This window comes from Periplaneta americana, chromosome 7 (assembly GCF_040183065.1).
Source record: "Periplaneta americana isolate PAMFEO1 chromosome 7, P.americana_PAMFEO1_priV1, whole genome shotgun sequence".
Taxonomy (NCBI): Eukaryota; Metazoa; Arthropoda; class Insecta; order Blattodea; family Blattidae; genus Periplaneta; species Periplaneta americana.
The window spans coordinates 13,812,501-13,837,160 of NC_091123.1; the positions used below are offsets into that span (position 1 = coordinate 13,812,501).

Sequence of the window (24,660 nt, forward strand, 5' to 3'; positions counted from 1 at the left end):
GTTGTTAGTATACGTCACACAGCAACGTAATTGTTATCTGTTATTCAGTCAATGTTCTCTAATCTGATTTAATATCAATGTAGGCCTAGGTTTCATTCTGTTTATTAAAGCAGTTCAAAAACATTAAATTACATTTCATAGGCCTATAATATCTAAGTTTACAGAGGATAACAACAACAAAAATAATAATAATAATAATAATAATAATAATAATAATAATAATAATAATAATAATACTTACTGCTATACTCTATCACCTTATGATGAAGTAGATATTGCTGAAAAAATATGTAAATATAATAAAACAATGGGGATCATTAATAAAATCATGAAACCTTCACTAGTACATAGACACACAAGAATAGGCTTGTATAAAACCTTAGCACACCCAGTATTAAGCTATGGTAGTGAAGCGTGGACTGTGAAGAATAAAGATGTCAGTAGAATAACAGCAAGTGAGATGAGGTTTATGAGAGCAACAGCTGGATATACTCGCTGGGATCATAAAAAAAATGAGGACCTAATGCAAGAACTTCAAATAGAACTCATTATACAGTTCATCAGCAAATATCAACTTCAGTGGAAGGGCCATCTCGAACGAATGAATCGATGCAGAATTCCAAAAGAACTGCTTCATTGCCATCCATATGGCAAAAGATCTCTAGGCCGTCCAAAGAAGAGATGGACTGAAAATTCTAGTTTGAGACCGTAACAGGCCACTTGATCTAATACTTGTTAGGAAGATTATGATGATGAATACTTACTTACTTACTTACTTACTTACTGGCTTTTAAGGAACCCGAAGGTTCATTGCCGCCCTCACATAAGCCCGCCATTGGTCCCTATCCTGAGAGCAAGATTAATAATAATAATAATAATAATAATAATAATAATAATAATAATAATAATAATAAACATTAAACTTATACTAGATTTTAGGGCAGACCTGGCTAATTTCGGGTTACTAAGATTTTGATGCAAAAATAATGTTCAAATAAAAGAAAATTGTCTTTAATGTACCTACATTTTTAGATTTCAGGAAGTTACATGTCAGCATTTTACCTTAAATAAATGTACATAATTACAAACAAGTAATACAAATAAACAAAAAATTAGTACTCTATAATGGTTGGTATAATTTTTGATCCTACAAGGGTATTTTCGTGATAGTCTTTAAATTCAAAATATTTCGGCATATTCAGTGAAATTTTAAATTCCTCATCATATTCATACCTACAATCCAATCAATTAAGTAAAATTCTTTCGATATTTTGAAAGGTTTTGACATATGTATTTCATGAAACCACTGATCACTACCGACGCATCTTTCACCACGGTTGGCGTCTTCAAAATTTCCTGAGCAAGATAAAAAAAAAACATCAGGCTTATCATTTGGCTTTTCTTTAAGAACATATCTTCTTTGTTTTGCTCCTGGAGATATTGCAGTTTCGTTGTCTACCTCTTTTAACTCACTGTGAGACTGAAAATGTCATTCTCATTGACTGCTACTTTGGTCCCTTCTGGTTCTCGTCGAACTTGCCAAGAAAAAGACGAGCTTTCTCTGCGCAGTTTTCATTTGTTTAATACACAATCAATTGTCTCTTTCATATCATTTATATTGTATTTCTTTCCACATTCTCGAGATGCACAATAGGGTAAACTGGGGTCTGTTGGACAATCGGGCATGTTGGACACTCTGTACTTTAACGTGTTACCTCGCCCCACTCGTGGCTACTTCCGTCATTGACTTCTAGCAGAATGTGGTGCCCACAAGTGGCGAGGTAACACGTTAAAGTACAGAGTGTCCAACATGCCCGACTGTCCAACAGACCCTAGTTTACCCTATATCAGAGATGCTATGAATACACACACAAATGTTTTATGTTTCTTGCATTTGACATTTCTTCCACTTGAGAGCGTTGTTATAGCATAGAAAGGATTTGAAGATAAAAAATGGCCTCGTGGAATGAGAAAAACTTTAAGAAAACAACCCTTCCAAGATAAGGTTCTGTTACATAATCAGTACATTGATAAGATATATTTTTCACCAAGAAGTATACAATGTTAATATTTACCATTGAAAACAATTTGGACCACAAAACACAGCAAAGAACTCTTCTTTTAGCAAAGGAAATCGGATGTTGTATTCACTCACAAATTCAAAGCTATAGACATGGATAAATATATAATAGGATGCGAAACTTACTGAGTTTCCCGCAACACATGCTAGAGGCGCTAATGTAGAAATTGATCTTTCTGCCACCTGTTGGGCGGTAGAGAACTTATTACATCTAGCAGCGCACCAAGTTGCGAAAATAAAATCTAATTACTCCATGCATTTAGCAGTGCACCTAGTGACGAAAATGTTAAACTATGCAGAAAGTATTCCTTCCCTCAACCCTATTCTCAAACTAATCCAATTTAAAATAAAACATTTACATTTTTATTCGCCACAGAATCTTCCACTGAAGATTCTTACCGGAGCCAACAGGAAGATAAAAGAGACGATCTATTTTACACTACCCAATTAAAATATAACCAGACAGAGACAGAAATAAAGCAAAAGGTTAGATAATTGGGATTGTATTCTTTGGATATTTATTGCACAGCGCAATGGAAAAGTCTGCAAAAATTACTTAGATAGTTCAATTTTAGGAACATTAAATCCAGACGTTTGAGATGGGCAGGGCATGTAGCACGTATGGGCGAATCCAGAAATGCATATAGAGTGTTAGTTGGGAGACCGGAGGGAAAAAGACCTTTAGGGAGGCCGAGACGTAGATGGGAGGATAATATTAAAATGGATTTGAGGGAGGTGGGGTATGATGATAGAGACTGGATTAATCTTGCACGGGATAGGGACCGCTGGCGGGCTTATGTGAGGGCGGCAATGAACCTTCGGGTTCCTTAAAAGCCATTTGTAAGTAAGTAAGTAAGTAAGTAAGTAAGTTCAATTTATTATATCACTATTACTTGGCAATACATTCAACGACACTATTTTTACAACGTCCATAAACATCACTGTTTAACATAAACTGCTTACAGACATACTTAGTACCACTTTATGTCCACTTATTAGAAACTTTCTGTCTGCCATCTTGTCTTCTCGAGCAACGTCTCGAACGAACGGATAAATAGAGAACTCTTGTTTTTTTTTTTTAAGATGTTTTTATTAAAAGTACCAGGCTCTTGGACCCTTGCCTTTTACAAAAATATGATTTTATAATTGAAATGTAAATAGGTTTTGCTAAAGAAAATTGGTTACTAAGACCATCAAAGACGGAAGTATCTGTTTGAATTTATGTTATGTCTCTTAGTAAAGGGTTGGCATGATGAAGTAGCTTGTTCCTGTATGTAGTCTGTAGATCTTGAATATGAGCAACCAGGAAGGGTATATGAAGTTCACTGTAGAGTTTAACGTACCCAACACGTAGTTCTAATGTTCACCACCTATGACGTCGGGCGCTGATCACCTTATTTGAGCCCCCTGGCGTCAGATGGTGTTGACCGCAGTTTCGCATCCTATTATATATTTATCCATGCTATAGATCTCACAACTTTTCAACTAATTTCCAAAAAATCCACTCACGTTACTGCAAGAGCGCAGTGAACATAATCTATGTTATAGTACGTCTTCTGGCATTTATACTATATATGATCAAAGTTGCATTTTTCTCTGGAATAATTTCGTGGTAAATTTAAATAAAAATATCACGAAATTGGCCAAGTTTGCTCTATTAAAATTCCTTTATTATCATATTATATTATTTACCATTGTGGAGATGTTTGGTGGAATAATAGACAACTTCGTACTGATGTAAGTTGCTGGGGTCTTCCCGCGTGAACCTCGCCGTAGCTCCCATTTGTGTGTGTTTGTCTCCGACGTGACGGACACCAACTTCTTTTATTTCACTATTTTTTTATAATTCTTGTATTGGAAGCCCTAATCTGTTTGGTTGTTTTTTTGTCGGTCTGGAGTCCCAATACTAAAGGCTGAGATTTGAATGTCAGGTAACTATTTTATCTATACACATTCCTGGAATAGCGTGGCTACTGGTACAGTGTCGGTGAGCGGGGGAATTTGCATAAAACACACGACTGGAGAAAAATCATGTGGGAAAGAAAATGCGCATATATCCACAAATTGAATAATGAATATATTTCACTTACTCATCTACTCTTCAGCCTTTAAAAGAGAACTACATCAATACTATCACGCATCTCTCGGCATATTTCGAATAAAAGGGCCGACCTTGGGGTCATTATCCTTGGCAAAGAATTTTTCGTGATTTCTGACTTATCGGTAAGTCACATATCTGAAATTCCATTTCAAATTTCTTCCTAAAATTCTTATAAAACTGATGAATTTTTCAGTGTCTTAAAAATCATTTTTGATAGGAAAAATTCTGAATGTATCCATGGAATTTGGGCTTTCCGCCAAGCGATTTTTAAATTGAATTTGTTTAAATAAAAAGTAACAACTACAATTACGCGCCAAGAACATGAACATCATGATTATATTATAAAAATTCCAATCAAAATAACATCTTCCTCGGTCGGAATTATGTCACTGAATACAATTCGTGCTTGATATTTTCTTTGTAATAATTTAATTGAGCTTCTAAACTCGGTCTCGGAAAAAAATATCATGACAACATAATTCATTAAACTCAATTAAATTATCGAGAAAATATCAACACTCGTTGTAGGGCCTACCTATTATCTATATATATATATATATATATATATATATATATATATATATATATATAATTTGAACTGGTAATGGAAAGTACGGGAAAACGGCTGAACGGATTTTAATGAATGACCCGTCATTTTGAAGCTTGGCATCCAAGGATTTTCAGAAAAACAGTAACCTTCACTGAAGCGTTAGTTTTACTACATAATTTTCCTATTTTCCAAAATCCATCTTTCGTCAGTTTTGAGAACTAATTGCATTTCAGAATAAAACAAAACACACTACAAGAAACAATAGACTATTACACGAAGGCCATGACCTGCAGGATTGCTGACATATCTAGAGTTCAAATTCAATTGGTTATTAAAAACTTCAAGACTTGCTAAATTTACAGGTTTGATTCTGCAGTGTGTAATTTTCTGAGTACAGCAAGTGTATTGGATATTAAAATCTACATACCTTGAGGTGGTTTGATGACATTACCATTAGAAATGAAATATTATTAGGGTAAACTAGGGTCTGTTGGACAGTCGGGCATGTTAGACACTCTGTACTTTAACGTGTTACTTCGCCACTTGTGGGCACCACATTCTGCTAGAAGTCAATGACGGAAGTAGTTTACCCTATAGTTAATGCCATGATGTGACTATTTTTCATTAATTATATATATATATATATATATATATATATATATATATATATATATATATATATATAGGCCTATATATATATATTAATACTACATTGATATGAAAGTGAAAAGTTATGAGGTTATATAAGTAGATGTAGAGAATATCTTAAATTAGACCTTCATTTCTATAATTTACTGAGTGGCGGCTATTTTTATATATAACTACAAAACTAGTTATTAATCAAGTGGTATGGGTCTTTTTCATATACTTGATGGCGGTGTGGTGTAGATATTTATATGCGTCATTCTCTTCAGTATTGGCTCGAGAGAACGCAAAAATTGCAGTTCCTAAGGAAACACCAAAAGGTATTACTTACTGTTAAAATAAGAGGCCTACAAAATTTTGTAGTCTCCCGATCATTTCAGCAAGATCTCTTAGCAGGATCAAATGATTTTACCCTCTACATTTCAAGCTCTACATGCATATGCTGCACCAAGATGCTATGTCTATTGTTCGAAAGCATACCAAACCTAATTTTTTTTAACTTTCACCTACAATCCACAATGACTTGAAATAGCTACTGCTTTACTCCCACATGAAAAACCCACTGATAGTCCTGATATTGTAACTTGCGTTTTCGCGAAGAAACTCAAAAACTGAAGGTGTATAGGTTCAAAAAAAGTATTTGGCTTAAAAAAACGTTCAGAGGGGTATTTTTCATTATTATGGAAGCAAATAACTTTCAAAATGTCTGGCATTCTTCATTGAAAATAAATCTGAAAAATTTTTATTTGAACGTCTAATGAACTTAGTTTGCAGCATTTGCTGCACAAGCCACTAGTATAATATAATAGATACGTACGAAGACTTTAAGTGAACCATAGTGAAAAATTTGTTGTGAGCTTGTATTAATTTCTGAATGTCGCTATAAATTGCGGCCTTCATTAATTACTTCTCTTATCATAGATCCAGTTTATCCATATGTAAATGGTAACAAAAAACGTTCAAGCCAACACAACTGTGGTCTCAATCCCGAAACTGAATGACATATTCCACGTGCTGGTTTGTATAATTTTTTTCCGTAGTTTTCCCTAACCGCAAGACAAATATAAGGTAATCTATGGCAAATTCTGGGCCTCATTCCGCCAAAATATTATCTCGCTATCACCAGTATCATCGACGCTAAAAAACCTAGACTTGATACAGCGTCATTAAATAATCAACTTAAAATACCTAACATAACACTCTTCATCTCCTGGCAAGACAAATTCTTTTACCATAATCGTAACATTCATTGTTTATTCAAATCTTCCTATATATCTGTGTTAAGGCTATGGATCGGTAAAAATAATGAAAAAAAAAAAAAAAAAACATTAAATAACGGAAATTTTATTTGTAACTCTAAAAAATGAAATAATGTTTCAGTTTTATAAATCTGTGCTTATTTTGGCCCTATGACAATTTAAAGCCCCTCAGGACGAATTTAAAGGGACAGCGTGTGCGTGGAGCTGCAGCCCTTTAAACTGATAATCAGCTGTCATTCTGACAGACTTTGTTCTTCATTGTAACTAATTTTACTTTTCATTCAGTTCATATTTCGTGCTATTACGTGGGAGAAAAATGTGTGTGGTAGACCTGTATAGAAAGGAGGGATATCGATAGTATATATCATATTATGTAGGTCTACATGCTGTACTTTGATACCCGTTTTCTAGATTTTCCAATTTTCAATATTTTGTAATATTCAAACTGCTCTAATGAATGCAGTTTCTTTCCAATCTCAGTGAAATTTTGCACAGAAGTCTACAAAAGCATGGAAACTGACACGTCTCTTTTCTTCAGCTATTGAAAGTATTGAAATCACCATGTGTTGATAATGTGATAAGCAGAGACCGGAAGTTTAGGCATTATGAATCATTAAAATAGGCAGGCAAAAAGACATCATAAATAGCTAAAATAGGCAGGCAAAAAGGCATTATAAATAGCTAAAATACGCAATAAAGGCAGTTACAAAAACCTTGCACTAGACCCACAACCTTGCACTTTCCACAAAGGGATTTCGGCAGCAAGAAAAGCTTTACATAAGTCGAATGCAAATTGAGATTTTCGACTCGATGTTGCAATTACTGTTGGAAGCAAAGAAATCTTCTTCCCAGTAGCCTTGGAAAGTGCATTTTTTTGTTTGGTTGTACTGATATGTTGCTACAACAACGTCGCAGTGAAAACTGAAAGAAAAATAACCGTTAAAAATAACGTTAGACCCGCACTCATTGTTGCCTTGTCAAATAAACACAAGCGATAATTAAAACGCTTACTGTTATACATTTTTGCACGGCAGCACTCATTGTTGCAAAGAGAATATGAACTGACTGAAAGACAATAATATACATTCGGTGAAGTCACTTTCATTGTAGCGGTTATAGAAATAAATTAAAATATACCTGTAGACAATTTTTAATAATAGATTAATAAATAATAGGTAAATAATCAAATAAAGGTAAAAAAGCATTTCTTTCGTAAATTAGGCATTTATATTAAAAAGGGCAACAAAACTGTGACGTTTCAATCACAAAGGTATAATTCGTACAGATTTACTTTCAAAATGAAGATGGATTTAACACATTAGAAAGGCATTCTGCCAAAGTTTCGGTCTTTGGTGATAAGTTTAAAAAAACTGAAAAATTAACAACTGAAAGGGCAAGTATTTTTTTCTCAAAAAGTAATTGGAAAAATATGAAAAGCATGTGTCATATTATATATATATATCTATCAGGAATAAATTAAATATAAATTTTAATGAAAATTACGTAAACTTTGAAAATTGGGACAATTGTAATTCAGTATTTAAAAACAAAACAACAAAAATTAAAGTCGTGTCGCTGTTATTTCCGGTGTGACTCCTCCCTTTTGCTTACGTCTTAGGAAGTGAAGGCTCTATAGAGTCTAGGTAGGTAGTATCGTTCGCCATTTTTGTTCTTTCGTTGCCGAGCTACCAGATGAGGAATCTATTTGGTTCACCGTTAAACATTATCATGTCGTAGCTCCTATGATAATAAATCAAACGCACTGTAATTGAGCAAATAATTGAGCGGCAAATAACGTCCTCGTGTGATTTCTGCGAACCCCAACGAAAGAGCCAAAATGGCGGGCGATTGTATTAAGTAATTATCGAGCTATAGGAAATTCATTACATCATCAATAGCGAATGACAAGACGCACACGTTTAAATGTAGCCGACCTGCAACGTGATTGGCTGCCGGAAATAAGAGCGACGGGACTATAGTTATAAATAAACCATTTGGAATTTCGAAGTGAAAATTTGTGTATTGCATATCCATATTGTAAGAAATATGTGGTAAAATTTCAGATTTATTTGGTTTAAAAATGTAGAGGTTAGAAATTTCACAGATCCATAATCTTAATGCGTTTAGTTTATGTTATGGTATAGTAGCTATATTCACGTTAAGAAAAAAGCATTGGTTTCATGGGCCTTGGCTAGTACATTGTAGAAGCTATGTGGTAGGTTAGCGTTTCTATAGTAACTGGTCATTTGATGGAATAGCTCCATATGTTCAATACTTTTTGTGCGAGATCGTGCGTATTTGCTTGCTTTCCGCACAGAACCAATACGAGGTAAGTGTGAAATACCACATTCAGTATTCCCAACGTAACACACATAACAATTTCCCTCTTCTTACCGCTTAAGCGCGACATTCATTTTACTGCTTTAGGCTTTTAACATATTATTTTTAGAGACGTTTAACATTGTAATAATTATAAATTGGAAACTTACCACTGCAATTTCACCTAAATTGCAATGTTAATTATTATTTTTAAATATTTGCAAAAATTAAGTAAAGTCTACTACTCCACGAAACTTATTGCATTCCTGATACAAGTAACATTAAGGAAGCCGTGAAAAAATCAACGAGATTCCAGATGCCGATGTTATTACTGCAATATGTTATATAAATAATATTGTTAAAATATTAAAATGAAAAATAAATCATTACATAACCTTACCGTTTGTTTTAAGTTCGCATTTATAGACTGGGGGGGGGGGGGAAAGACAGACTTAAATCACGGCCTGCTGGAGTATAGTAAACACAGAAAACATTTTACAGCAACAATGTGGAAGAAAGATATTTTGGTGTTCCGAAGTTGGCGTCATTAAACAGAAACCAAGATGGAGATTTCATTGCAACTAATTAGAAATTCGTCTTTCAGGTATGTAATAAACGATCTTCGCACAAAATAATGTACGATACACGAGCGGTATGTTTGTTTTCATGTTCTCGGAAATTAAAAAAGGTCAACTACGTTTCGCTTTTTCAATCTTTTCCTCCACCATGAAAACGTCAACATACCGCTCTTGTAACGTATATTACTCTTTCTTAACATGAAATTATAGTTTTAAGTTATTGTATTAAAGCTTTCAAGTGCACGTGCCTAACAAAGAACTGTTAATTGGTACCTTTGTATTTTGTAACGTTAATTACTAATTGTATTCTTGTTATCATGGCTAGGCACATAACATATTTCATTCTGTTTAGGGAGTTATAGTCCCGTCGCTCTAATTTCCTGCAGCCAATCGCGTTGCAGGTCGGCTACATTTAAACGTGTGAGTCTTGTGATTCGCATATGAAGACGTTATTCATTTCTTAAGGCTCGATAAATACTTAATATAATCGCCTGCCATTTTGGCTCTTTCGTTGCCGTTCGCAGAAAGCAGGCGAAGACGTTATTTGCCGATCAATTATTTGCTGAATTACAGTGGGTTTGATTTATTATCATAGGAGCTACGACATGATAATGTTTAACGGTGTGGCAAATAAATTCCTCGTATGGTAGCTCGGGAAGGAAAGAACAAAAATGGCGAGCGATACTACCTACCTAGACTTTATAGAGCCTTCACTTCCTAAGGCGTAAGCAAAGAGGCGGAGTCACGCCGGAAATAACAGCGTCGCGAATTTAGTAATAAGTTACTCAATTGTAATTACATTTATTACTTAAAAACAATAGCGATTTGTTATTTAAAAATTGTTCAGGAATTTTTCGCGTTATCCAGCCTCTTATTCCTTTTAATTATCTCACACGACATTTTGATTTGTCCTTTAAATGTTACGAGAATAAAGTGTAGGCCTAACCTTCCGATCCAGAGACCGGCACATGATCAAAATAACGTAAAACGTTTATGTCTTTGAAATTTGAGAAATCCGGTCACATTCTTTTGTTAATATGGTGACGTCATTAATTATAGTAGACCTTGGATGACTGACATTGTGTTTAAAACAAAATGGTTTCGAATCCAGCCAGCCGTGATAAAACATAATAAAAGAGAAACAAATTATTTGCCATATCGTAATGAATTCATTACTATTCGTACACAAATGGGTGTGATTAATAAATGCGGGTAGTATAAAGACGGAAATAATTTAATATAGCCTAATTCTAAAGCACTTAGCTGTGGTATTAATTTCCAAATGAATCCAATTGTATGCAACGACACATTATTATTCATTACAACTTCAGAAAACTCATCGGCGTCATATTGATGTGTGAATCGTTTCGACTATCATTTGCATTGTTGTCTGGAGTCTAGGCCTCGTGGAATGAGGAAGCGATTATGAAGTAGTTAACAAGAAGGCTTTGCCTGGTTAAATTTATATGCGGGAAGTGTGAAGACAGAAATGAAAATAAATATCAGACTTTTATTTCCAATTCCATATATCATTGCAGTTCTACCCATGTTCATAATAACAATCACGAACAGCATAAACGTTTCACGCAAGTATAGGGGTTCGATAAATACCCTGTTATATTTCTTACTGAAAAATATTGTTATGCTTCATATGCATTAGGTCTAATTTCCGGATAAATTTCTTCCTATGACACCGTGCACTGCATTTCTAAGACAAAGTCTTGGAATATCCCTAATTTCCTTCAATTTATTGCTATAGGATTGTTAGATGTGCAATGAAAATTCGTTATTTAAGATAGCCCTACAACCAAAAGTCGACAGGATTGAGATCTGGAGATCGTGGAGGCCATATTGTTGGAAAGTGCCTTCTGATAACACGATTGCCAAATATTTGCGTAATTGTATTATAGGGGCGATGCGCCATCTTGCTTGAAGATTATGTTTTTCTGATCGTGATTCCTCAGTGTACGGGTGGCGAAGTTCTGTAGCATATTGTAGTAGTCTTTCTCGTTTGCTGTGACAGTTATATTTCATTGTTGCATTAATCGAAGATAAATATTGACCAACGATAAATTATGAATTGAAACCACACTATACAATGTTTTTCAAATCATGAATTTGAATTAAAACCTGGTGGTCATTTTCAGATCAAATTCTGAAATTACTTGTGTTAATTTCACAATTGAGGACAAAATATGCTTCGTGTGTGCAGACAGCTTTGTCCAGCTAATTTTTACTAGCACAAATAAAAGAAACTCATATTTTCTGCGTGTCAGTTCCTTCGAATGTGAACACTGGTTTTATTTTATATCGGTCCAGACTAAAATGTTTTCTTATAATTATCCAAACTATGGTACAACTTACTTGAAGATTCCAGGACACATGACTAACACTACTAATTCTATAATAATTAGTTCTACTCATTTCATTATTTATCTGAAGCATTTTAACAGCAGTGATATCATATTGGTCTTCCATATTTCTTCTTATCAGCAATAGAACCAGTTTCCTCAAACCTCCTGGTTAAATCTTCTTAATGATGAATTAAACATGGACTTTCTTATCACCATTAAATCGAGAAAAACTTGTGGATCGTGTCCCGGCATAGCTCAGTTGGAAAGAGCCCTCAGCGCGCAGAGCTGAGAGGTCTTGGGTTCGAATTCCGGTGCCGGAACGAATTTTTCTCGATTTAATGGTGATAATACACATTGGCTACTTCATAACAGTCGTGTTAATATTCAATGAGGATGGCGAGACCTCATATAATGAATATTTGATGTATTAAAATGATTACAGTTATCACAAACTGTTGTTGAATATGGCCATAAAAGTCATTTAAATATGTGCTCCTGCATATTGACTTACATAGGTTTAAATGCAAGTAGTAGGCCGTAAAACAGTACGATGAGAGGAGTTAGACCGGCACCGTGGATCGTGTCCCGGCATAACTCAGTTGGAAAGAACCGTCAGCGCGCTGAGCTGAGAGGTCCCGGGTTCGAATCCCGGTGCCGGAACGAATTTTTCTCGATTTAATTATGATAATACACATTGACTACTACATAGCAATCGTATTAATATTCAATGAGGATGGCGAGACCTCATATAATGAATATTTGATGGACTTTCTCTTAAATTGCTAGGTGTTCTAAATTTTCCCACATATTGAGAAAAACTCCTCTTTCATTAAACAAGCCGTATCCTAACATTTAATAGTAAAACCCGAACAGATGCATTATAGGGGCCAATCTCCTTATTGGTTGAATGGTATGAATGTTACTATCGATATGTATTGTTGTTATAATCGACATAAAATATGTTCCGAACTTCTAAATTAACAGTCACTTTTATATTGTTGACTTGTAGCCTCGAAATAACGGCAGTAACAGTAAAATTTAGGTATTATAGCTAACTAGTGGCTTATGCAGCAAATACTGCAAACTAAGTTCATTAGAAGTTCAAATAAAAATTTTTCAGATTTATTTTCAATGAAAAACACCAGACTTTTGAAAGTTATTTGCTTCCATAATAATGAAACATACTCCTTCTCAATAGTTTTTATGCCAAATACTTCATCTTGAACCTATGTATCCTATGTATCTTGAGTTTCAACGCGAAAACGCTAGTAACAATGTCAGAGCGATCAGTGGGTTTTTCATCTGGAAGTAAAGCAATAGCTATTTCAGGTCATTGAGGATTGTAAAAGTCAGGTTTGCTATGCTTTCGAACAATAGACATAGCATCTTGGTATAGCTGCTGCATGTAGAGCTTGAAATGTAGAGGGTAAAATCATTTTATCCTGTTAAGAGATCATGCTGAAATGATCTGGAGACTACAAAATTTTGTAGGCCTCTTATTTTATCAGTAAGTAATACCTTTTGGTGTTTCCTTAGGAACTGCAATTTTTGCGTTCTCTCGAACTACTACCGAAGAGAATGACGCATAGAAGTATCTACACCACACCGCCATTAAGTGTATGAAAAAGACCCAACCCCACTTGATTAATAACTATAGAAATATTTCATTTTTAATAACAATATTATTATCTTACGTAAGTTTTGTAGTTTATATACAGTATATAACAGCTGCCACTCAGTAAATTATACAAATGAAGATCTAATTTAACACATTCTCTATATCTACTTTTATAATCCCAAAACGTTTCACTTTCATATCATCAGTATAGCATTAATATGCATAATTAATGAAAAATAGTCACATCATGGCATAAACTGTAATGAAATTTCATTCCTAATGGTAATATTGTCATCAAACCACCTCAAGTTTTGTAGATTTCAATATCCAATACACAGCTGTACTCAGAAAATTACACACCGCAGAATCAGACCTGTAAATTACTTTTAGTAAGTTTTGAAGTTTTTAATAACCAATTGAATTAGAACTCTAAATATGTCAGCAATCCTGCAGGTCATGGCCTTCGTGTAATAGCTATTGTTTATTGTAGTGCGTGTTTTGTTTTATTCTGAAATCACAGCCGTGCTGAAATGCAATTAGTTCTCAAAACTGAAGAAAGATGGATTGTGGAAAATAGGAAAATAATGCAGGAAAATTGATATTTCACTGAAAACTACCATTTTTTTTAAAAACTTTGGGTTCCAAGCTTCAAAATGAGGGGTCATCTATTAAAATCCGTTCAGCCGTTTTCCCGTAATTTCCATTACCAGTTCAAATTATATATATATATATATATATATATATATATATATATATATATAATATTTATACATTTATAACGTTTTAAAGTTTCAAGTGACTTTTGAATAACCTTATATATTTACCTGTAAAAGCAATAAAATTAGTTAATAAATATTTTATATCAGTCTTGACAATGTCATGCAGAATATTGTCGAAATTAAGAATCGTTAATTGATTTAGCATGCCGAAATTCAGCAGACGTCTTCTATGTAATTCTATCCAGCATCACATATTTCCAAGCAGTTGACTTGCAACAGAACTAAAAACTAACGAAACAAAAAGGTTTTGCCTGTATTCTCTGGTATTACCCTACTGTTTTTTGTTTTATTTTATTTCTCCGTATGCTCCTTTTGGGTTATCTTTTAACATCACCGCTAAATGATTCAGGTTCAGGCTTTCAAACTGATGGCTTGTGACCAAGAAGGCGGTGAACTTGAAAGGAAGCTTGTGATAGTTGTCGCCAGGTGTCACCACCGCTAACGAACTCTAAACCGAGCACAGACAACTAAGATGAGTCGACGAAATCAACGACAGAGACAGAAGAAGGCTCCGAGCCGGTAACAAAAGAAAGACGTGGAGCGGAAAGGGAGAATGAACAAGGACTGCGTAGCACAAAATAGAAACTGAAAATTAGGAAATGTGTCTGTTGGGGATTGCAAATAAAACAAGAGACGGCCGAGAAAAGGAAGAAAAAGAGACCACTGGGAAAAAAAGAAATGGAAACCCAGATACTATACCTGATTTCTCAGACTTTCTGTTTTCTTAATTGTTGAAAGCTTAAGTTCAGTGACATAACCTCAAGAAGAGGTCCAGGAGCAATGCTGAAGGACGCTTCAGAAGATAATTAGAGCTATCAGTCAGCATTTCTGAAGGCATTGCATCATTTGTGGATCTGATCTCGTGTCTAGGTAAAACATAGCAAAAAATAAATTAAAAGTGAATTTTGTACATAACGGCTAACTATGCGATATACATTTGTTTTGAACAAAATTCGATTATAATTAAACGAAATGAACATTATTTGAACTGTAGGCCTACCTGGATTGAAAACAGAACGTCGAAACGAGAACTTAATAAGTTTAGACTTAATGATAAAAAGTAATAAAATGAAAAAAAATATCGGACTGAAATCAGTGATTGCCTTGAGATTATCAACAGTAATCTCACTAGAAGTTTTAATTTATCTAGAGAAAATCAAAACTCGAGTGGGATTTAATCGACTTAGAAAAGTATAGGGCAGTGTTGGGTAGTATCGGACATCGGGTAATATCGGACAGTGCATTTCTTTCATCTACCATCATATGGTAGTACCTGAATGACATGGTTACGTTTCTGTATGCGACATCACAGAAGCGTAACCATGTCAGTCAGGTGCTATCATCGTGTTGTAGATGAAATAAACTCACTGTCCGATATTACCCGATATCCGATACTACCCAACTCTCCCCTATAATGATTACAAGTAACGAAATACTCCAATACAATAACAGATTAATTAACTTACGAAAATACAACTGTCTTCAAATGTATTATTGTACCATCTCAACATTACATATATTACGCTAGATGGGAGTAGTGTATTATGATTAGCTATTTTCTTGTTATCAGTTGTGCCAACTATGGAATCTTCATTAAACTCTGTGGATGATTACTAGTCAAGAAGGCTTTGTTGATTCAGTTTAATTTTTATTAAATCAGTTGCATTCCACTTCAATTATCCGGATCCCAGTAATCAACGTCATTTGACAGATGATTTTCAATAAATCTTAGTATTAAACGATCTCTGATACGTAACTATCCATTATATCATATAGCAGAAGCTATAACATAACCTAACTAATATAAACAAGTGTTAGAAAAGTTTTAATTAGGGATGATGAAATATACAAGAAAAGTTTTAATTAAGGATGATAAAATAAGAAATAAACATGAATAATTTTAAAAGGAGCAATTATTGAAAGTACAGTTTTCAAATTTGAATGTTTCAGTAGTTGGTGGTTCAGTTGATATATTGGACGTGTGCGTAAAACAAGTGGAACTCGTTGATGTACATGGTTTATTCCTCAACTTATTAAGGATTTCCGAATGGTGCTCTTCATTGACTTGTAAATAGGGTTCCAGGGAAGATGCATATTAATTCTTGTTCTTGAATGCCAATGCGAGTCATATTTGAAACTGCTGTGCATCGACTGGAGTGGTTTGTAATTTTCTGCTTTTTGACGTCGTGCAGTTTGAAATGTTGGCAAACAAAGAAACAAATGCTAGGGTAGTGATAAAAACAAACAAATGCTAGGGAAGCGATAAAATTAAACAGATGCTAGGGACGCCATAAAATTGCGCGGTAAGCAACCATCATTGGTTGAAAGACATCCTTTCGTACCGTTTTATTGGTCAAAAGTAGTATGACGTATAAAAGTGTAATAGTCAACAGTAATCTCACTAGAAGTTTTGATTTATCTAGAGAAAATCAAAACTCGAGTGGGATTTAATTGCCTATTTACACGTTTAGAAGAAAGTATATAAAGATTAGAAGAAATAAAGTACTGTAATACGATAAAATATTAATTGACTTACTAAAATTCTATTTCAGTAATGTTAGCTTCACCAAAACGTTTGGACGAAGCCGTCATTTGCGGTAAACAAATAACGATCACAAAGCATGTTTTAATAGTGTTGTACTAGTAGACTACATTCTAAACCTCGTCTGTATATATTTCATCTAGACTGTGACTATAAATTAAGACTTTATAATACTATTAAGTTTTTTGACTTGTTCCATATTCTAGCCTAATCTAAGAAGAAGAAATATGAACATATACGACGCTGCTGCTTTCGTTTCTTGCACCTGCGACTCTTGGCATAAAAAATATCTGACATACCAAAGTAGGGACATAAAGTGAACCCTTAGCGGTCAGAGGGAGGATAATTATCCAGCTAGAATAATTAAATAATTTGTTATTTCATATATGAACACTTTACAGGAAGCAGACCAGGCTTTATTCATTTGTTTGTATATGAAGTCAGTCCTCTCTGTCTACACTGCAAAGTGGTCTATGAAAAGTCCATTGAAGTTCGGTGATGCCAACACCTGCTACTTGAGGTCTGATCTTACTGGACCTAGCTCTTTCTACTGTATTTCAGCTTGATTTAACAATCCAGAGCTTTTCTTCTTGTATTTTTTCAAACAAAATTAATTTTTTTACTATTTTATTTTACGACGCTTCATCAACAGCTATGGTCTGAATGAGATGAAGGTGGTAATGCTAGGGTCCGACGCTATAAGTTACCCAGTATTTATTTTGTTCTTAACGAGTTGAGGGAAAATCACGGAAAAAACACTGAACCAGGTAACTTATGCCAACCAGGATTCTATCCCGAACCGGCTAATTTAAACTCAGACACGCTGACCACTAGTCCAAAACGGCGGACGTGCATTGTGGATTGTATAATAATAATAATAATAATAATAATAATAATAATAATAATAATAATAATAATAATAATAATAATAATAATACTTACTTACTGGCTTTTAAGGAACCCGAAGGTTCATTGCCGCCCTCACTTAAGCTCGCCATTGGTCCCTATCCTGAGCAATATTAATCCAGTCTCTACCATCATATCCCACCTCCCTCAAATCCATTTTAATATTATCTTCCCATCTACGTCTCGGCCTCCCCAAAGGTCTTTTTCCCTCCGGCCTCCCAACTAACACTCTATATGCATTTCTGGATTCGCCCATAAGTGCTACATGTCCTGCCCATCGCAAACCTCTGGATTTAATGTTCATAATTATATCAGGTGAAGAATACAATGCGTGCAGTTCTGTGTTGTGTAACTTTCTCCATTCTCCTGTAACTACATCCCTCTTAGCCCCAAATATTTTCCTAAGCACCTTATTCTCAAACACCCTTAATGTCTGTTCCTCTCTCAAAGTGAGAGTCCAAGTTTCACAACCATACAGAACAACCGGTAATATAACTGTTTTATAAATTTAACTTTCAGATTTTTTGATAGCAGACTAGATGACAAAAGTTTCTCAACTGAATAATAACAGGCATTTCCCATATTTATTCTGTGTTTAATTTCCTCCCGAGTGTCATTTATATTTGTTACTGTTGCTCCAAGATATTTGAATTTTTCCACCACTTCGAAGGATAAATCTCTAATTTTTATATTTCCATTTCGTATAATATTCTGGTCACGAGACATAATCATATACTTTGTCTTTTCGGAATTTACTTCCAAACCTATTTCTTTACTTGCTTCAAATAAAAATCCCGTGTTTTCCCTAATCGTTTGTGGATTTTCTCCTAACATATTCACGTCATCCGCATAGACAAGCAGCTGATGTAACCCGTTCAATTCCAAACCCTCTCTGTTATCCTGAACTTTCCTAATGGCATATTCTAGAGCAAACTTAAAAAGTAAAGGTGATAGTGCATCTCCCTGCTTTAGCCCACAGTGAATTGGAAACGCATCAGATAGAAACTGGCATATACGGACTCTGCTGTAAGTTTCACTGAGACAAATAATAATAATAATAATAATAATAATAATAATAATAATAATAATAATAATAACAATGGCGTCCCTCCGGCTTTTGTTGTGCTTTATATGCCAGCGCCACATTCCTAGGTGCCATTCCAGGAGTGCCAAGCATGTCTCGTGCCACGATTTCCCGTGAGATTTCACCTAACTCGAGACCGCAGGGGTCTGCGACCTCAGGCAGTCTACAAACAACTCTAATGTCGCCCAGATCCGAACCTGGCCCAAAATCTGCAGCTTGAACTCCGATCCGATTAAGTTTAGTGATCGTACAGTAGCCTATATGAGTCTTATTGAGCTGTGGGCCTAATAACTTATCTGGTCTATTTCTTGTACTCATTATACCAAATGTAGATGATGTACTTTAATGCCACAAAAATAGTTCGAAATCTTTAATAAATTGCCCGATTTTCTAGCCTTTTGCCCACAGAAAGTGATTTTTGACATACTGTCTATATAGCCTACAGAAACTTTGTGTTAACTGTTGAACAAAGGCTGTATTCAAGACTTAAGGAAAATAATTCGACTGAAAATAATATGTTACGTATGAATTAAAATATTTATGGCTCCAAAAATATTGAAATTTAAAGACTAATATAAATTGTTGATTTACTTCTTCTTCTTTCTTTCGTAAGACAAATTCCAAAGATAAATTATTATATTATAACAATATTCCGCGCGTGCACCAACGGAATATAAGAATTCGTTGAATTTCAACCAATCAGACTCATCTATCAAAGCAATATTGTTGATTTTATATTTTCACTTTCCTTTTGTCGTTGATGTTTCGCAATTGCTTCCACAAAACAGTTAGGAATGTCATAACCAAATTAGCCTTGATTGTTATGCTCAGAAATAATTAATCAGCATCAAGTACATTCCATTTCGTACAATATTCTGGTCACGAGACATAATCATATACTTTGTCTTTTCGGGATTTACTTCCAAACCTATCGCTTTACTTGCTTCAAGTAAAGTTTCCGTGTTTTCCCTAATCGTTTGTGGATTTTCTCCTAACATATTCACGTCATCCACATAGTCAAGAAGCTGATGTAACCCGTTCAATTCCAAACCCTGTCTGTTATCCTGAACTTTCCTAATGGCATACTCTAGAGCGAAGTTAAAAAGTAAAGGTGATAGTGCATCTCCTTGCTTTAGCCCGCAGTGAATCCTTTAATATATATTACTAAAAAAAAAAAAAGAATGTACAGTCTTTCACGAGGCACTGGTTATCTACATTTGGTGTAATTATGCAGTGATTTTGTATTTCGAAAAGGAAGAGATTTTGTATGAAACTGTTTTTAAAAATTCATCACACATACAAAACAAGACAAGACTTTCATTAGTTGGGACTGGGGGTTCTTTAATGAGAAAGTACAACAAATTTCACAATTTTGTCATTTTTAATTTTCATGGTCGTCAAAACATCCACCTTCGTGTTGATTAACATTTGTGCCATATTAATTGCTTTTTGTTTTCTTTCTGGCCTCACTTCAGGAAGTTAACACTTTCAACATTGTGCCTTTTAAATGCCTGACAGCTATTGCATACCGGAGGTTTTAAATGGGCCAGCAAAAAAATTAATAACTTTGTCAGTTTTAAAAAGCTATAAATGTCAAAATGTAACCCTTGTAAATAAACTTATGCTTTGTTGTACTACTCGGTTTCGAGTTCTCCATACCCTACTCATTGTGAAGTCAGCAGTAGCAAGAAGGGGGGGACGACTAACAAAGTATGGAAAGGAGTATTTTATTAATACAAGGAATATACCCATGTCCCTCAACAATTCTATAACAGATTCTGTGATTTAATTTATCCGTCGATACAAAAAATAAAATATTTGGAGTAATTTATAGTACACTGGGCTGAAAAAGAAATGCCAGTACGAAATTATATCGTTTTTTTTTAATTGGGTTATTTTACAACGCTGTATCAACATCTAGGTTATTTAGCGTCAGAATGATATGAAGGTGATAATGCCGGTGAAATGAGTCCGGGGTGCAGCACCGAAAGTTACCCAGCATTTGCTCGTATTGGGTTGAGGGAAAACCCCGGAAAAAACCTCAACCAGGTAACTTGCCCCGACCGGGAATCGAACCCGGGCCACCTTATATATATCGTTTTCCGAGGACTTTAGCAAACATGACAAGGTGGAAAGCAATTTTCCTCAGATTAGTTTTTAAATAGTACATTATGCAACAAGCCTATAATGGTAGTAATTAAGACGCAAGTATGTTTGTTTATGAAACTCGCTTGCGCTCGTTTCATAATTTTCATAAGAGCGTCTTAATTACCATTATAGGCAAGTTTCATGCGACTTTTTATACTCGACCATATTTCTAACTTGAAATTATTCAAAATTAGATCTTATGGTTATGTGCGAACTGACCTGAAATATGAGATGTGCGCAGACGCGAAAGTATTGATTTTTTCCGAGGCCGAATGTCATTGACCTTGACAGAGAATAAGATGAACATTAGTCTGATATAACCTGGAAATTGATTTGGAATTGAAAAAGGAGATGACAAATTGAATTTATTTGAATATTATTTACAATTAACGCTAATTATTATAGTAACAGAACATAACCTTCTGCGACACTATTGGATTTCCTCCGTGACTTTTCGCTAATTGTCTTTCGATTGCATATCCGGGAATAATCGATACTTGCGGTTTTATAACGGTACAAAGCTGACTTGTCATTGGCTGAACACCTGAACTTTAATGAATAGATGTACTTTAATGACAAGCATTAAAGGACTGCTACCAGGTGTATGATTACTACATTTCGGCATGGTCGAGCATAAAAACATGTAAATACGACTTTTTTTAATGTGTTCACATTATTATTTAATATGACTTGATTTTATATTTATCCATATACTTTTACCTTACAACATTACTAAGAACACTACACGAAAATAGTGAAACTGCAGTTTATATGTTATTCCACAGCCTTCCTAACTATTCCATAGATGCTGTCATTGTTACAATCGATATATAAGGCCAGTTACGTTTCATATTGTATTAACAAAAAAATTTATTAATTTTATTATGTAATGATAACAGAGCAATAATAGAGTTTATGTACAATGCTTTCTGTGTATCTCTACAGGGTGAGTAAAAAGTATGGAACAATGCTTATAACTTTCTTATTTATAATTTTATGAAGAAACTGTTTATACAAAAGTTGTAGGATATCAAAGCAGGAATATTTTGAACATGTTTTGAACATGCTTTTCATTTATAAAGACTGTGACAATGAGTCTGTTTTTTTTAATAGCACCATGTACTTATTTCTCCATTTTTGGATTCTTCAGGTCTCAGTACGTACAAAATCATATATATATATATATATATATATATATATATATATATATATATTGCCATTTATATACTACTCGTTTGTAAAAATTACCTCTTTTGATGGCAATGTATGTCTGATAAATAAAGGAAAATTTTTATGTTTGCGTACATCAATTTGAGGAGGCTTTGGATTAAACAATTTCAGACAAAACTTATACAGTAGAAACAAGTGAAAAGAAGTAATAAAAACAGTTGAAAAACAATATTAATATTATTTAAACTTATAATTAAAAAAAAGACACATTGTAGGATATGCACCATTAAAATTTAACTGCAGCAGTAATGCAATACATGGATTTTAAAGCAAGAAAATCCACTAAAACAAAAATTAGCATTGTTGTGTTGCATTACATGTTGATTTCAGTTCACAAAATATTCTCAAAATGGCCCCTCATTTACTGCCAAAAATTCATAGCTCCATCTTTGAAATTGTTTAATTTTTAACCATTGTTATTCAATTGTTTTATTAGCTTTATTCACTTGTTTCTATTAGCTTTTGTCTGCAAATGTTTAATCCAAAGCCTCCTCAAATTGATGTACTCAAACATAAAATTTCCCTTTATTCAGTACACATACATTGCCATCAAAAGAGGTAATTTTTACAAAATAATAGTTTATAAATGAAAAAATATATATGATTTTGTACATACTGAGACCTGGAGAATCCTAAAATGGAGAAATAAGTACATGGTGCTATTAAAAAAAACAGATTCATTGGCATGGCCTTTATAAATGAAAAGCACAGTACTTGAAAATATGTTCAAAATATTCCTGCTTTGATATCCTACAACTTTTGTATAAACAGTTTCTTCATAAAATTATAAATAAGAAAGTTATAAGCATTGTTCCATACTTTTTACTCACCCCGTTCGTTTCCTAAGCGAAATCCTCGTAACAAGATAATATTTTAAATTGATAGCGACTTCAACTCGGAATTTCTTTTGTAGCCCAGTGTACAATACTAGCGCAACCAGCCGGAAAGTGTTACTGAAGTCATGAAATTAAGGTATTCCTATTTGCTGATCAATGTATAAGCCTACTAATTGTTGAATATTTCATTGCAGATCCACTATCGTCATGGAAGCTCTAGAAGTCTTGCTGAATTTCCAACAGACAGCAGAAGATTGCAAGTCTCCAGTTGCCATAGCAACCAGTGTACTTATTTGAGTCTCCTAGAATCAAATGAAATATGGAATTAAGGTATGTTTCAGTGCAGAATTCTGCAGGGAATGTGATAAACTACTAGTTTGGAATCAAAATGGAATTTATCTGCCTTAACTTCAGTAGTAAAATCACCGTTTGAAGTGTAACTGCATTAATTGTTCGTATTTTATGGCAAATCAGATTTTTAAATAAAGTGCAGTTTGATTCTAGGTGACTCATTTTTAGAGTAAGGCTATATTATTTAAGTAAGTTTATGCTCGACCATGCCGAAATGTAGTAATTATACACCTGGTGGAAGTCCTTTAATGCATGTCATTAAAGTACACCTATTCATTAAAGTTCAGGTTTTCGATCATTCTCGGATATGCAATCGAAAGACAACTAGCAAAACGTCACGCAGGCTGGAAATCCAATACTGTCTCAGAAGATTATGTCCTGTTACTATAATAATTAACGTTATTTGTAAATAATATTCAAATAAATTCAATTTGTCATCTCGTTTTTCAATGTCGAATTCAATTTCAAGGTTATATCAAGTTTAACGTTTATCTTACTCTCGAATTTATATCAAGGTCGTCGACATTCGTTGCCCGGAAAAAATCAATACTTTCGCGTCTGCGCAAATCTCACAATTTACGAGATTGCAGAAGGTCAGTTCGCTCCCCAGTCACATAAGAATAACATGAATACTTATGAATAATTTCAAGTTAGAAATATGGTCGAGCATAAATAGTCGTAAGAAACTTGCCTATAATGGTAATTAAGGCTCTCGTATGAAAATTATGAAACTCGTTTGCGCTCGTTTCATAAACATCCTCGCGTCTTAATTACTATCATTATAGGCTCGTTGCATAATGTACTGTTACAAATCTGTGACTCAGTTTCAAAACACTGTCTTGTTTTATCTGTAATGTATTTGGATAATCATTAATAAACTGTAGATTTGATCTCAAAACTTGCTTCATCAAGACTGAAGGTGTTGTTGGTCTTTGTACAACGGATTTTTTTTCGTAAACTACAGGTGTCTGCTGTTCTGCAAAGATTTGGGATGGAGTTCTTTAAATTCGCCCGCTCCGCTGCTGTCATGGTAACAGTAAGTTACTGACACTCAACTACTATTTACATTAATGAAGAAATTTCACCCAGCAGCGATGCTACTGTCTGTACAGTAACGAAGAATCACTGATCTGCTATATAATAGTAATATACGTTACAAGAGCGGTATGTTGACGTTTTCATGTTCGAGGAAAAGATTGAAAAAGCGAAACGTAGTTGAGCTTTTTTAATTTCCGAGAACATGAAAACAAACATACCGCTCGTGTATCGTATATTATTTT

General features: G+C 34.2%; 1 protein-coding gene across 1 annotated transcript in view; it reads left to right on the top strand.

Moving 5' to 3' along the window:
- vg (transcription factor vestigial) overlaps window positions 1-24,293 on the top strand; it is a 681,469-nt gene extending 657,176 nt beyond the window's left edge. The window contains exon 6 of the mRNA XM_069830334.1: window positions 23,224-24,293. Coding sequence (XP_069686435.1) covers window positions 23,224-23,249 — 26 coding nt within the window. The 3' untranslated portion in view covers window positions 23,250-24,293. The remainder of the gene's footprint in view (window positions 1-23,223) is intronic.
- Window positions 24,294-24,660: the final 367 nt, after the last annotated feature.